This window comes from Arachis hypogaea, chromosome 17 (assembly GCF_003086295.3).
Source record: "Arachis hypogaea cultivar Tifrunner chromosome 17, arahy.Tifrunner.gnm2.J5K5, whole genome shotgun sequence".
Taxonomy (NCBI): Eukaryota; Viridiplantae; Streptophyta; class Magnoliopsida; order Fabales; family Fabaceae; genus Arachis; species Arachis hypogaea.
In genome coordinates, this window is record NC_092052.1 from 28,485,390 (window position 1) to 28,502,181 (window position 16,792).

Here is a 16,792-nt window from a genome sequence, read left to right on the forward strand (position 1 = left end):
ATTTCGCCGATTGGCATGAATATGTACCGCAATAAAACACCTATCACTATACGTGGCTCATGCAATATATTGTTTGAGAAAATTCCACGAAGCTTCATAGCACTGCACTGCTACGGACATTGGAAACACACCATCTATGTTTATTACAACTATTTTTCCTAATAATAACAAAACATTATTATTATTACTATCACATATTATTATGGTCAATTGGTTAAGAAAAACAAACACTATATTAATTATTCATTTCATAATGCTAACTTTCGCACACATAATATTTAATCTTCACGATATATAATCCCAATAGAGAAAGAGAAACTAACAGCAATAAAGAAACTAAACCTACATATATACGAACCTTATTATATAGTTTTCATTTCATCCGTTCTTCTTCTTATTCTCACTCAAATGCACATTCTAAGTTATTACTCATCACAACAAGGCAATAATAATAATAATACAATGCAACCCTCATCCTCTATGGAAAACAATGATTTGGAGAACAACAATAGCAATAAGGGAGTTTCAAACAACATCAATGGTAGTGGTAGTGGTATTTTTGCAAAGACACCATCAATGGTGGTGAGAAAGAAGTCATCATCAGAAGATTCAATTATTGTCACAAACAATAGCAATGGTCGAATGGAAATGCTTAGGAATTTCGTGACAAATTTGAGAGAGGTCATTCTTGGAACTAAGCTTGCTGTGCTTTTTCCGGCAGTGCCTTTGGCTGTTGCTGCAGATTTGTATAGCTTTGGAAGGGTAAGCACTAGCTAACCATCATTTTTACTACATGGTTCTTATGATTTTCATTTATTTCTTTTTTTCTTTTTTATGTCAAGCCGTTTTATGGTATTGTAATAAATCCAAAATGTCATGTATATCTAATACTTTTTTTTTTTTTTCCTTTTTATTTTGTTACTCCAAGTGTCACTATAAGTTTCCTTCTATTTCGTTTTATTCATAAATTTAGTTATGTATAAGAATTAAAAAACAAAGTTAATATTTAATAATGATACAAAATCATTTATTGGAATGTATTTGTTTATTTGTTAGTATCTGATTAACTAATTTTACTTTATATTATTCCATTAATACTATATGCCTTTTTGTAATTACAATCAATTTATAAGTCTCCTGTTTTAATTTTATAAGGTTAAAATTTTGACTTAAGTTTTTTTCTTTTTTTCAAAAAAACTACTAACTTCTTTCTGTGTCTTTATTAAAAAAAATGTATAAAAAGCCATTTTACACTAATGAAATAGGCAGTTTAGAATAAGTAAAACTAAAAAGTACATATAGTTAATCACATTTATTTTTACTTTTTTCTTTTTTATATATATATAATGTTTAAGTCTGGCATATATCTTACCTGGCCCAAATATGTAAACTAGTATGTTTGTGAGATGATTATCAAGCACTAGTTGTATCATATTATTAAATTTATCCTATTTTATAAAGTGTCTAATTTGATGAAATGACAATATAACATTTCATAACTATTTAACCATATTTTTTTTTACGTTTCTTTCAAATGATCATCCTATAATTATTATGTGCATGTATATATTCCAACGGTATATTAAAATTAAATTTTTTTATAAATATTTTTTATAATATTTAAAAATGTATTATCAATAGAAAAATAAATTACATGGATATTAATAAAAGTAATTATTAAATAATAATCTAAATCTATATATATTTTATTTAAGGTAGAAATTTATACGTAAATATTTTTATGTGAAATTATAGATTAATAATTATTAAATAACTTGATATATTTAATTAAATTATTATTTAATTATTTTTATTTATTAACTTCAGAAGAAAATATCTGTATCGGAGTATTTCTCTATATATTTAAATATGATTTATTTTGAAAACGGTTGTCCTGTCCTATGCAGCCGTGGATATTTGCATTAAGCTTAATCGGACTTGCCCCGCTAGCAGAACGTGTCAGCTTCCTCACTGAGTATGTTTGCCATGACAACTCCTATCTAAGCTATATATTTATTTATAGCGATAATAATTTAGTGATTTATGATTCTTGTTATCGTGTTTCTAACTCCTTTTATTTTTCATTATTCTCATCCAACATGAAGGCAAATTGCCTACTACACTGGTCCAACAGGTACAAACACTTTAATAGTATATATGTTACACAAAGATATTGCATATTTTGAGATAGTTAATGGAAATTTGTGTATTATTAGTTGGAGGGCTTCTGAATGCTACATGTGGAAATGCAACGGAGATGATAATTGCATTATTAGCACTGCGCAAGAACAAAGTGGATGTTGTCAAGTTCTCCCTTTTGGGTTCCATTCTCTCGAACCTTCTTTTGGTTCTTGGTAGTTCACTCCTTTGTGGTGGCTTGGCCAACCTTAAGAGGGAGCAAAGATATGACAGGGTACAATAATAATAATATTTAAATTCTATAATTAAACTTAATTAGTTGTTCTATTTACACAAATTATTATTATTATTATTACAGAAACAAGCAGATGTGAACTCACTGCTATTGTTGCTGGGGTTGCTGTGCCATTTGCTGCCATTACTGTTCAGATACGCATTAGCAGGGGGAAGTTATTCAATTGCCACTTCTACCCTTCAGTTATCAAGAGCAAGCAGTGTTGTCATGCTAATTGCATATCTTGCATATATTGTTTTCCAGTTAAAAACTCATCGAGTAATATTTGATGCACAAGAGGTAGTACAATAATTCAAATTCAAGTTAGTTAGCAAAAGGCCAAAATCAGAAACAACCTTAGCTTGGACTATATATACCACTTTATTAATTATTTGGTGTGGGAATTTCACGTCTACAGGAAGAAGATGATGAAGAAAAGGCCGTTTTAGGATTTTGGAGTTCATTTTCATGGTTGGTTATTATGACATTGGTCATATCTGTGCTGTCCGAATATGTTGTGGGAACAATTGAGGTATATATATATATATATATATGATTATTGTGGTAGCTATGAATTTTTTTCTTCAGTACCATGCATGATCAATTAATCCCCTTGTTTGTTTTAAATAGGCTGCTTCAGATTCTTGGGGCATTTCGGTTAGCTTCATTAGCCTAATCTTGCTTCCAATTGTTGGGAACGCTGCTGAACATGCTGGTGCAATCATATTTGCTTTTAAGAACAAGTTGGTATGGTTTAATTTTTGTCAGTTATATACACAAACTATATAGTTTAATAGAAATTTCACTCCGTATCATGCTTGACTTAGATGTATTAACTGATATTTTGAAATAAATTAGTGGGGGCTCATGGTTCAATTAATTATCATGTATGCAGGACATATCTTTGGGCGTTGCTATGGGATCGGCAACTCAAATTTCCATGTTTGTGGTAAGAATGAATTAATAGTAAGAGTTTGTTGTTATTGTTATTCTTTTAATAGAAATATTAACGTGACTTATTTTCTTTAACTATTGGAGTATGAAATCCCGTTATGTAATGTGTAAAACAAATAGTGTGAATATAACTTAGTGTAAAACAGAAAAAGCGTGATGGATCATTATTGAAGTATAGAAAATGTTGAAAAAATTGATCATGAATAGTCGATTTTCATCAGGTTCCATTAAGTGTGATTGTTGCATGGATAATGGGCATTCGAATGGATCTGGACTTCAATCTTCTTGACACAGGGTGTCTTGCTTTGGCAATTCTTGTTACGGCATTTACTTTACAGGTAAAGCTATAAATGCTCTACGCCTTCTATATATTAAAATTAAGAAATTACTACGGTAATTTTTGAAAATTTGAGGGTAAATTATCCCAATTATATATTATATTATTGTATGATGAGTCTATTATGTGTCTTTTTAACATATGAAATAATGAATTCTTTAATTAGTATAATTTTTAGTTAAAGTTTGTACAAAATAAGCTTGTGGAACATTCATAAAATACACTTTTAAGATTCCGGATTTTTTTGAAACTATGCGATAAGTTAACTATTAGAGATTTAGAGTATGATATTCCAAGTTCAAATAAAATGCGTAAAGAAATTTATTTTTACATGTTAAATATGTGTATAATTAGACCTACCATATAATAATACAACACAAGATAATTTCCTCCAATTTCCTGAGGGTACAAGAACCATTGCCGTAATACTATATGGCCAATTTCTGTTTTCTTTTACCTTACAGAAGATTTTTGTTGTATCTCTTGCAGGATGGAACTTCACATTACTTGAAGGGAGTTGTTCTTACCCTATGTTACATTGTAATTGCTGCGTGCTTTTTTGTTCTCAAAACTCCATTTACCGGTAAGTTATAATCCTAACGTATTGCATCTCATATTGCAACTTAAATTTCAGTATGTGCATCTCAATTTAGTTTCTGATTTCTATGTTGAAGGACAATAAATTAGATATGCTGCTGAATATAGAAAATTTGATGTTGGGGAAAATTCCCTAGGAGATCTCCGTTTATTGAATAGAATATCTAATTATGTACTTATCCAATTAGCATGTAAACTATGAAGTGGTTCTTGAATTGACATGGTTTCTCTTATGATGCAGACGACCCTGACATCGAAACTAAAACATCCTATCATGCTGTGGCCTAAATAAAATGGTTTTGTTCCCAGAAGCTAAGCTATGTCACCCTCTTTGCTTGTAACTGAAGCTCCTCACCTGGATTGGAGAATGACACCTTTTCTATGCTTGGTGGAACATAACATATGTGCCTTAGTAGCCGAGGGTTTGAGACTAAACATATTTCAATGCTTTGTATAACTTTTTCTTTGCAATAAGGTTAAATTTACTCTTAGAAAAAGAAATAATAAGGTTAAAGATTTTGGGTCTTCGCATATCCAAACCCCCCTCCTCCCCCCCTTTTTTTTATTTTTTTGTTTCTCCTATTATTCCCTCTGTTTTAATTCCCTAACTACCTTTTCCTTATTTTTAATGGATATTACTTTTTCATGTATTTAATTTATGTGCTTCGCTTTCATGTACTTATATATATATATACTTTACCAAGGAATAAGAATTCCTTTTGAATAGTGAAATTCAAAGTAGTAGTTCAGTGAATAAGGAATGTTGTGTTAATCAATATCAAAATGGTTAAATATTATGTTGGTAAATCTGCAACACTTCTAAGATTATTGGTGTGTACAAATAAATCCTGATGGGTTTATATATTCTAATATTAGCATATCAAGAATGGTGATCGAGGGAGACAGGGTGGAAGCAGTTTCAGGGAGGTTTGTGGAAGCTGCAAGAAATTAAGGTAAAATCATTCACTATATGTATGCTGAATGATTGATTACGGAGTGAATCAGCCTGTCTGAACTATATTTGTATATAATTAGTAACTACCAATCTACTGAAAACTTATTCTAATTGACTGGACACCTGGTAACAGACTGAAAAACAGAAGAACTAACAACTGATCATAGCTAATCATATCAGAAAATCTCTTCATGTAAGTGAACTGTTGGGTATTACAGAATGAACATCCTAACTTTCCTGTTTGTTTATACTTTATACTTTTACAACATTTTAAACTCACTCGATGAGGAAGCTTGTTGACTGAATTTTCTAGGAGCTATTGAACTAAAGACTAACTGTAAATGACTCAAAAGTAAATGTAAATAAAACTACATCTATAAAACTCACTTTATTTAAGGTTATAGTAAATGTACATACCTAAGCCTATACCCTAACCCTCAATTTTGTTTTTTCATAGTTCTAAAACCTATCTAAAACGCTCATCTCCTTTGAAAATTCAAAACTTTGACTGATATGGCAAAAGAGCCGAAGAAGATTAAAATGAATCCAATAAGAACTATCACTGAAAGTCCCACAGATGAAATACCGTTGATTTTATCATCATATCCAAGACTCGCTGATAAGTATCCTTTCACAGTGCCGTTGAATCCGGGTCCCGAAATTGTGGTTCCGACGTCGCCAAGCTGAGATGTGACTATGCCACGTAATGTCCACGAAACCGGGCAGATATAATAGAACCAAATCCACCATCCTGGAATCCTCTGAAACAATAACAAGGGGTCAATAACATCAGAATCCATAAAAGAGAAATGAAAAGTTTCATGGTTTGAACCAGCAGTAAAATTATTTTGCAAGCAAAGGATTACTCACCGATTTTGGCACAAGAAAACCAGAAAGAAGATTCCACAGAGAATAAAATGCTGAGGAAAGAACAGCTGCCAAGTGTTGAGAAGGAGTAAATCCAACGGCCATCATGCCGTAAAAGGTGAAGTAGGTGAAGGTTAAGAACATGAACAAGAGATAGAGAAAAAATTTCGCTGCAATGAAGAAAATATATTCATTGATCAGATGCATATTTTTTTCTCAATGAAGAAAGTATATTCATTTTTGCTTTGCTTCTTTTTTCAGTTACTACGAAATTTCAACACACTTTTTTTTTCCTGTGGAGAGGAGAAGTAGGCCAGATTCATTGTATAGATTGTAAAGGGAGAAATATCTACATACGGTAAGTTGAAATATTACCAGCTGTCCTTTCAAATTCGACCATCAAATATGTGATTATACCAAATAGAATAGTCTGAACAGCAATGTATGGTATCTCTATCAGCCCCTGTCAATGAGATTTAAGTAAAATTTAAAAAACGTTAACATTGGAAATAGTTTCCCGTATTGCAATATATATACCTGAGCGGCAGCGTATGCGATTGGAGAGTACATCCCAGCTGCTTTCTCCCTGTAAAACACTGTTCTTTCTATAGAAACAATGGGCTGCACAGAAGAAGCATTGTTTACCCCGAGAAACAAGCATGCAGAATACAGAGCTCCCATAACCACCATAAGATCCTGAGGAGTTGACCTACAGAATGATTATGATAAGTGTTTGATTATTTGGGTTAGAGGGAATGACCCCGAGAAATTAAATTTTATCAACTCTCATAAGGAGTCATCCTTTGACTAATGGAGAATAATTCTAACTTTTTGTCCCTTTGATTTAGTGTTCGAATTATTGAAAGCATTCTCTTTACAACAAATGAGAACATAGAGGGCAGTTACCTTTTTAAGCCAACTTTCCAAAATACAGTCCCAAATATCAGAGCACTGATTGCGGTGAAGAATAGCCTCATGGCATTATATGGTGGGCTTCTCCAGTACACAAGGTTTTGTTTCCATATGCAATAATAAAATTGGGAGAACAAGTTTTGTGAATATGTGGTGTCAAACTTCAGTGGTTTTGAGCCAGCAGGAGGGTCTCCATTTTGAAGAATCGAAGCTTCCACCTCCCTGGTAAAAATTTAAAAGAAATAAATATTGACAACAACAAAATTGACTAAACAGATTAATCATTCATTTCCAAAATCAATTTTCCTCTCCTAAAGGATAGTGTTTTTCTCCCTAAATATCACCCATCACCAGTCTGTTCTCAAATTGTAATGAAAAGATTATGCAATATCAAAGAAACTATATATTAGAAAAAAACAAGCACCTAAATTGGTCAGAACTTGTATATATGTCTGCAAAATCTGCACCAATTCTTTCTTCGACAGCCGAAGTAGTAACCTCAAGCACCCAAGTAGCTGGATTGTAGCCATCTGGAATGGGGGGAATTCCACTGATTCCCTGCAAAAATCACGGAGGAAAATAATCACAAACCAAAGATATAAACAACACAGCAGAGAAACTTGCATCCTGACTCGTTTCAGAAAAGAGGCTAAAGTGTCATTTCACCTGAAAGTAGTCTATCATTATCTGTGAGCGCACACCAAGCTTTCCCCCATATATTACTCTTCCCCCACGTTTCATAAGAAGTAACTGGGAATCAAGAAAACCAAGTATTAGGCTCATAATAGAAGCTAGTGCATCGCTAATTATTGGAACATTTAACTGACGAAAAAAGCTATAATTGAACTAACTTCATCAAATGCTTCAAATATATCAATACTTGGTTGATGTATGGTGCAAACCACAGTTCTTCCAGTATCAACCGTATTACGAACAGTTCGCATGACAATTGCTGCTGCACGTGCATCTAGTCCAGACGTAGGTTCATCCATAAAAATAATGGAAGGGTTTGCTACAAGCTCTACTGCAATTGTCAATCGCTTTCTCTGCTCTGTTGATAATCCAGAACTGCCAGGCATACCAACCAATGCATGTCTCAAAGTGTCAAGCTCAACAAGTTGCATTACTTGTTCAACAAATTCCTGTAATACCTCAGTGAATCAAAATTTGGAAACAATTCAAACCAATACGGTACATAATGTGTCGTTAAACAACTTACATGTCTTTGACTGATGCTGACTTCCTTTGGCAGGCGTAAAGATGAAGAAAACCATAGGGATTCCTCAATTGTAACTTGAGGAGAATGTATATCATTTTGTTCAACATATCCTGCTATTCTAGCAAATGTCCGTTGCACTTTTGGGTAACCAGATATTTTAATGTCTCCTTCTATCTGCCCTCCAGTTTTCCTGCCGGCAAGTACATCCATTAAAGTGGTCTTTCCAGCCCCACTAGACCCCACAAGTGCTGTAAGGACACCAGGTGAAAAAACTCCGCTCACATTTGACAATAGCTGCAACCGAGTTTCTGGTATGCCTTGCTTTCTAAACACCTATTTGAGAAAAGGGAAAAAAAAAATCCAAACCAGTTAATGGAATAGACTTTTTTCAGTGGAATGTATAAATTAACAAACTAGTTTAGACCTAAAGTACAAATTAACCACCTTCGGCATTTCAACAAAATAATTAACATTGTGGAATGTCATTGTCAGTGGTTGAAATGGAAGAATCATTCCTTTCTTATTACTTTCTTCTCTAATAGTCAATTCATGGACCTGATTCATAGCTGCAAAACCAAGTTATGGATTGTTAGACAATTTTGGTCAATACATGATTAACCCTGCACATTATATTTGGCTCATTACCATCTCTAGAAGAGTTATTTTCTGAATCATCGTCAGAAAGAATAACTGTCCGTGCTTTCTGAAGTGCTGTATTAAAAATAATAAAGACAAAAGGATTAGAGAGAAAGGAAAATGGGGATTATGAGAAGATGGCACAAAGAAAACATTGATGAACAGAAAATAGAATTTTAAAAAGTGGGTCGAAGGAATGACAGTGATAATTATATAGTAACAGAGAATGCATGCTATAAAATGGGAAGAGGAAAAGAGTGTGCGTATGTGTGTACAAAGAGAAAATATATTCAAAACTTACGATTTAGATAGGCCAAGGCCACAGTAACCATATTGTTGAAAAAGATTGCATAGAGTGCCAAAACGCCAACACCAATCCAATACCAGTAACCATCACTTGGTAAGCTGTGTAAACGGAGGATATTGTCACCAACTGTGTTGTGATTAATTGCAGATTTCTGCAAAAATTTACATAATAATTTATAAATATTCTTTAAGCCAATTCCAAATAAGGAGTACTTATATAACGATGAAATCAAAGGCTACTCATTGGTCAGATTGCCTACATTAACATCATCATCATTTAGTAAATTTACCAATTTTAGATACAAAAATCATTGTTGCACCTACACCATCAGCTGAAGATTTTCATACGAATTGATTCTTTGGAATGAAAACCTTCCTAATCAAGAGTCAAGAGTTTATACCAAACAACTAATGATTCGCTTCTGCCATGGTTACAGACTAAAATCAAGTGAGAAGGAGCTGAATGCTGAATATAAAGATCAGTTGTTACAGAAAGAGGAAGAGTTGCATTGCAAAACAAAATACCTCCATCCATCTTGAAGCAGTAAACTCATTAACAGAAATTGCGCGTTGTCCATATGTAAGGGGGGACAACCAGTAACCCCAAATCCACCATGGCTTAATCACACCTGAAGGAATAGCACAACAATCACTAACAGCAATATTTTCAATTTTCTTTGCTAACATTGTGTTGCCACCTACCTTTCGGGATAATAAACCCTCCAAGCAAGAATATAACTAACAGTGCAGCTGATCCAAATGTATTCGCAAGAACCATGTCCCGTGCAATAGAAGCCATCATCCGGAATAGACCTAGTGCCATTTGATGCACTGTAAACAGTAAAATCATATAGCGAAAAAACCTGAAACATTTAACAGAATTCAATGATTACAAGGGTAAGAACCTGCAACTGAAAGATGTAATGAAATTAAGGTACCTTCCCGCAGAAGGGGCAAATCCAACAGTGTAGTATACAACAGCAGACCATATTAAAGCCTCAATAACAGAGTAGGGTACACGGAGAATCCAACTAGAAAGAGACCATGCCCATGCAGGATAGAATAAATTGTCTCTTTGCTTATAAAATACTGGAAGCCGAGTTATCATGAGAGGTAGCTCAGAGAAACCATTAAACATCATGTGAATGAGCCCAAAAAATAGAGCAGAAAGATAAAGGTTTCCGTTAACCTCATCTGTGGGATGTAATCTTGTTCGCAGGAATATTGTGCATGTGACAAATCCAACAAAAGCAACCTTCAAGCGGAAGAGAAACATAAAATAAAACACAGAATTACTGAGAAAATAGACAGGAACAGAAGAAATAAGAACAACAAACATTTAACAAATTACAGAAATCAGAATCCGTAACATCTAAGTTATTACCATTTCAGAGACTCTATCATTTTAAGATTATTAGGTTTTATCCTCAGAGTTCGTCAAGGACAGCTAAGCAGGAAATCTATGTAGTCACCAGCCAAAGTCAATAACAGTCATAGATGTGAAGAAGTGCTCATTTAGTACACTGGCTTCCATTGAGTCTTTATGGGTTTTTCAATGAAAAGTGGAAATATGCACTCTAGAAAGAGATATAGATCAGATCAAGAGATTGTTGAAGGGAAACCTACATGATATGATACCGATACGATTGAATCATGGTAGAATTTTAAGAACAAGAAACCATACGTAAGTTTATATTTCTTTGAACTATTTTCCTTATTTAATAACAGTACTATCCGATAGAAAATCATGTGATGCTTTGGGTTTGGTTTCTTGAACTCTGTGCTGCTACTACAACCATATCATGTAACTTTGAATTGATAAAGAGATTCTATGTTCTGAAAAGAAAAAAGAAGTTCAAACAATCATCTTAAAATACCATATCAAATCAAGATTACCTGGAACGTCCTAAAGATATAAAGAAAACTGTGCCTTTTGATCAAAATAATTTCTCGTGAAAAGCAAGCTTTAAAGAGCTCCCACTTCGACACAGCAAACTGAGATTTAGCCAAAGCTGAAGGATGACATTTTGATTTATCAAACGGATGAGCCTGCATGGATTCCATATAGCTTCCAAATTTGGAATTCCTGAAGGCTTCTGCAATCTCACGAACTGAGACATATTGGTATGGCTTCGAAGGATCAGCCCAATATTGTTCCTGATCCTTTTTAGAGGTCACCTGACAAAAGAAAGATGTTATTAATAAGCAAAAATTTAAGGATGCTATGGCTTCGAAGGATCATAAAAAGTTTTGTTTTAAAATATACTACCTCCTGAAGAAAGTCTGCAACCCCCTTACGTGGTGGAAGTTGAAAACCTATTGACTCAAAAAACTCAAGTACGTCTTCTCTTGGGCCTTGATATACCACGTAACCTTCTGATAGGAGTACCAGATCATCAAACAGGTCAAATGTCTCAGGAGCTGGCTGAAGGAGGGCCATGAGCACGGTAGCCTCCATTTGATGGACAAAATTCCTTATGCATTTTACTATCTGGTATGTGGTAGAGCTATCAAGTCCAGTTGATATTTCATCCATAAATAGTGTTTTTCTTGGACCAACAACCATCTCTCCTAAACGATGCAATGCAACAACTCATTGATTGCGGCTTAAATTGCAGTAATAGTTGAGATACAGTCAAAATATTTCATTCAATTCATCATTAATGGATCATCTAGAAACTCCTAGCCAATCCAGGAACAAATACACCAACTACAAGCACTATTACCAACAAGTATCAGTATGAGATATAACCCAACTTTGCACAATTAAGAATATCTGTATGTATAGCTATCGTTCTACCTGATGTAACTGACTTCCCCTTTTAATTATCTCAATACCTTACACATTATAACCAAATACGGCAACCAAATGCAGTTACTTCCACAAAAAGGGTAAAGACAAACCTGTTGTAACTCTTTTTCTTTGTCCACCTGAGACCCCCCTAATCATTTCGTTACCAACTATGGTCTCTGAACAAATATCAAGACCAAGCACTTTCAAAATGTAATCAGTTATTACACTGTGCTTTTTACCACCAATAGATGATGCCTGTGGAATAAATCGAATTTCACATTCAACATTAGAGAATAGCCTTGAGGCACGTATTATTTTCACACACATTAAAGATGATAACCTTCATAAATGCGTCGATTTCTGGACTAGGTCGTATGTTCCTGTCCTTCTCTAAGCGGCCCAGGTCCTTGGTATAAACTGTAAGAAAAAGATGAAAGAGTTGTCACCACGTATTTAACCTAAGAAATTTTTCTGTCAATAATTTAAATATTTAATTTTACCTGCAAAACCTTCTTTTGCGCCTTGACATCTAGCAGCAAAGTCAAGAGTTTCTCGCACGGTCAGTTCTGCAATATTATTATCTGTTTGGCTAATGTAAGCAGATGTCCGTTTAACATAAAAGTCATTTATATCATAGCCGTTGTATGTTATGCTGCCAGTTTTCTGTAGGACATATAACAAAAAGATAAATCAAAATAGGAGCGCTTTATAAACAAGGGACCGTTAATGAACAATCAAATTGAAACAAGAAACCCAGGTAACATTCCAATTCCCGGAAGCCATTGCTTTTTTCCTTTTACATAATAAGTCTTACAGGTATTGTGGTAATAAGACAGAGATTAGATTATTGACATTGAAAATTAATTTAGAATATCTTTCCTTCCATCTTGAAACTGTTATCCTTTTTGAGCATATACTTCTATGGTTTTTGCTAAGAAATCAATTATTTTAAGTTTTTAACCAATAACTAACAAAATAGCAGATGATGAACAAGATTCAGAGTTTGAGTTGTAATTGTTGGTTGATTTCCATTTTCCCCCCTAATTTTTATATGAATTTGAAGAATCCTTAAGAGTTCAAAATTGTCACTTAAAGCAAAATACAATCTAATTTAAGAGTGTACAAGGAGTTTGAGAACAGTCAGCTACAGTTATTCAGCATAGTACAATACTTCAATAATTAGTCATTAAATATTGTTAAATTAAACTTTACAATATCATTATTGACCACTTATTTCAAAACAGAAAAATGTTATTTATTCTGTGGTGTAAATTTTTTTTTTATCCGCAATATCTACTATTTATTATTTATTCCTTTTTCTTTTATCAAAATAAATTATTAAAACCTTTTTATGGAGTATAAAAAATTTAGTTCATGGAATATTAAAAAAAATATCTCTACGAGTATATACTAAAAAATAGGCAAATAATTAGAAGCCACTATTTTGCTCAATTAACCAATCATACTTGAAATGATTTTCAGTGTAGCACGCAGAATTTTATCAGTCGACATGCTTAGATTTTGCTTTCTTCACTCTTAATTGTGTTAGTAATATTTTGGAAAAGAGAGGTAAGTATCTTCTATACTGCTTTTGTTAGTGATATTTGCACCTTTAGGTTCTTATCAAGCTTGCCCGCTAGAGCCGAAAGTAAAGTGGACTTTCCCGATCCCGGAGGTCCAAGTAGCAAAGTCATCCTACGCAACGAAAGTGGGATACATATTATTAGAACAAAGCACACACATGAAAATACTGAACCCATAGCTACCAAAAAAAAGGAACCCTTGACTCGTGATAACAACGTCATCACGTTCTGTTCCAAATGCCAACTACTAACTATATAGCGCTATTGATATAGGCTTCAGCTTAAGGTTTGAGTTTGGTAACCTAATTAAGGAAGATTGTTAAGAAATTTATTTTTATAAAAAATTATAATAAGGTAAGTATTATTTGAACCTCGATTCAGATTTTTCTGTTTAATCTAAATTAAAAAATATAAATACTTTCTAAATTATTAGCATCTAGCAGTTTTTTATTGACGAAAATCTTCTCATTTTTTTTTATAGAATTATGATCTAAGTGAATGAGATTGTGTGAATCTTATTCTTGTTGCTTTAAAAAAATAGATATAAAGTAGCAAAATGCATAATACATGTTTTAATGGGATTCAAAATTAACCATATTATAGCTTGTCCTATAAAATATTAATTATTTTGTCTGTTAAAACATGTATTTACTATCCATTTCTCAACACTCCATTTCAAAACACGCAAACTAGAAATGGAAAGATTATTGATTGCTAATAAGTTACCTTATTAACTTATTGGCCTGTTAATATCTACCACTTGATCAACATTTTCAACAGGATTATTACCTTAAGTGTCAAGTATTAAGTTTATTACATGCTCTAGAACAATTGCTTTTACGGTAATTCTAAGTAAATAAGAACTTTCAATTAAACATAATTTCAGTACTGTTGGACAAATTCTTGGAGATTCTAGTTATAGAAATGGTAAATGGTAAATGTTATATGAACTATTTTTATATAATCTTTTGAATATATCTTAATTATTTTAGCATTTAAAGTGAAATGTACCTAAATAAAAGTGAAGAATTTGTTTTTTAATATAAAAAAGAAAAATATAATTTTAAAATGTACTAAAAAAAACTCATAAATATCATTTTTCAAACCTGTAATGCTATTTAAGACTCAGTGCATCAGCATTACGGCCAGTATTTTCTTACTTTTGTTGCCATAACGATTTCGATGCAATGGCATGGGTGTGCTTGAAACGGCCAAAAAACATAAATGATTTTATTTGAATTTAAACTGAATTAGATTGAATTTTAACTATTATATAGAAGAAATAAATGGTTATAGCCTTATAGGTACTTATTTCAAAGTACACAGTATAGTTAACATATTTTAAAAATGATAATTTTAGAAAGAGAAAAAAAAATCAAAATATATTTTATTTAATATTTATTAATTATTGTAATAAATATTAAATAAGGTAAATTCTAATTATTTTTGGCTAAATTTTTTTAGTTATCAAATATTTTTATTTTAAAAAACAAGTAATTTTTTTAAAGCAATTACTCAAATAAAAATACTAAAATATCTTTTTATAAAGATACTTTGTATAAAAGTATGATTTATTTATTTGACCGTAGTTTAAATAAAAATAATATTTTTATAATATATTAAAATTTAATTCTATAATTTATTATCCAAAAATAAAAAAAATCACATAAAAATAATTATAAAATCTTCTTTTAGAAATATCCTTTTTTTGAACAATGTTAGGGGAGTAATTTTGGTGTTTTGTAATCATCGCCATCAATAGTGTTTTTAATGGTGTGAGATTACATCTAACGGTAGGAGATCAATCACTTTTGTTTTGATAGTTAAGTGCTCGCCAAAAAATACAAAAATTGCGGGACCCTAGACCTTTCCTTTTTTTTAATATAATTTTCCTTTTAAACTTTAATAACACAAATCAACTAATTTTATCAAGGTTGACAAAATTTCAGTTCCATTATTTCTTGTCAATTTCATCCATGATGATTTTGAAATGAGAAAATTTCTACTTTTATCACACATTCGTAACACACAGATAACTATTCTTCGCTTCTTGGTTAGAGAAGCATTTGAGGATTTGAATTTGCGGTGAATTAGTTTCGTCTAGTTGGCTTAAACTAGTATCTACGAAAGACTATTTACCTTCCAGGTTTGATAACACCACTGACATTGTTCAATATAGTAAGTGAATGCCGTCTAGGTCGAAATATCCTCAAACTCGTTAGTATATTCTGCGCGCAACCACACGAAACAATTTAATTTAATTTCAAAATTAGAATGATGCACATAATAATCAGACAAAGAAATACAGAAAGAATAAATCAAGGAAATAAGGAATTATGAAATTAAACCTCAATGACGTCACGAGTGAAATTGATCAGAGTTGGGAGAGATCTAGAACCGATTTGAACATCAGCATGCACATTTAAATCCTTGTACCTCACTTCAATCTTCGGCACCTCCAATCCAACCCTATCATTATTCAACAAAATAGAAGAAAAAATCACGGATCCATAATACGGTTCTGATTATTAGAGATAAAGAAAAAAGGGAAGGAGAAAGGAAAAAAGAAAAAGAAAGAAGATCGTTTAACCTATCGAGGCGTTCTTTGATGGCGAAGAGGAGGTGGTAATTATCTTGTTCATTGGTAGCAAGGGCTTTCTTGACGACGAGCTCACGGTGCTGGCGACTGAGCTTCCTGACGTCGATCAGTTCTTCTTTTTCACCTCCGCCGGGTTTCGACTTCTCCTCCGAGCCGAAGGGAGATCTCCGGCGAGACGATGAGGCTCGGAGGACGGCGTAGTTGCTACGCTTCTGAGACGGCAATCTGGAGAGAGCCGCCCACCGGAGCTCCTCCTCGTCCTCCTCCACCGTCTCAGCGTTCGACGCCCTCGCAAAGCTCTCATTCCCGATCGATACTATCTCGAAGTACTCGCTCCCATCGGAGGTCGCCATTTCCTCTCGGCCTTTCTTTCTCTCTAAACCGTTGTTATCTCTCTCTCACACACTCTCTTTAAACCGTTATTCTCTCTCTAAACAGTTATCTCTCTCTCTCTCTCTCAATCGCTGCCGATGTAAATGTAGCGTTTCTCTTTCGCTTTCTCCCTCTCTCTCTCTCATCTAGAGAAGAGTATTAGTTACAGTTTTCGGTTTAGATCGGAGAAGAACGAAAGAAGTCGCATGAAAAAAGAGTAACGAGTGCGTGTGTGAGAAAATTGTGAT

The 16,792-nt window shown here is 33.0% G+C and overlaps 2 protein-coding genes across 2 annotated transcripts; one reads left to right on the forward strand and one right to left on the reverse strand.

Annotated features, from left to right (window-relative positions):
* Positions 1-216: 216 nt before the first annotated feature.
* LOC112766759 (vacuolar cation/proton exchanger 3) lies at positions 217-5,058 on the forward strand. Its single transcript, XM_025812657.3, has 11 exons — positions 217-762; positions 1,908-1,975; positions 2,106-2,134; positions 2,217-2,413; positions 2,498-2,713; positions 2,832-2,945; positions 3,044-3,160; positions 3,309-3,362; positions 3,589-3,705; positions 4,194-4,287; positions 4,543-5,058. Exons 1-11 carry the CDS (start codon positions 409-411, stop codon positions 4,587-4,589), a joined length of 1,407 nt encoding a protein of 468 aa, XP_025668442.1. The 5' UTR covers positions 217-408; the 3' UTR covers positions 4,590-5,058.
* A 344-nt stretch (positions 5,059-5,402) lies between these two features.
* LOC112766857 (ABC transporter G family member 31) lies at positions 5,403-16,792 on the reverse strand. The gene is made up of 24 exons (XM_025812757.3): positions 16,164-16,792; positions 15,922-16,042; positions 15,713-15,801; positions 13,601-13,685; positions 12,491-12,653; positions 12,331-12,407; positions 12,101-12,245; positions 11,466-11,767; positions 11,093-11,374; positions 10,135-10,451; positions 9,899-10,059; positions 9,722-9,825; positions 9,192-9,348; positions 8,900-8,965; positions 8,699-8,820; positions 8,255-8,587; positions 7,887-8,177; positions 7,702-7,785; positions 7,460-7,593; positions 7,030-7,257; positions 6,661-6,832; positions 6,499-6,586; positions 6,127-6,293; positions 5,403-6,017 (listed from the first exon to the last, which is right to left on the reverse strand). The coding sequence occupies exons 1-24, from the start codon at positions 16,523-16,525 to the stop codon at positions 5,736-5,738; spliced, it is 4,332 nt and encodes a 1,443-aa protein (XP_025668542.1). The 5' UTR covers positions 16,526-16,792; the 3' UTR covers positions 5,403-5,735.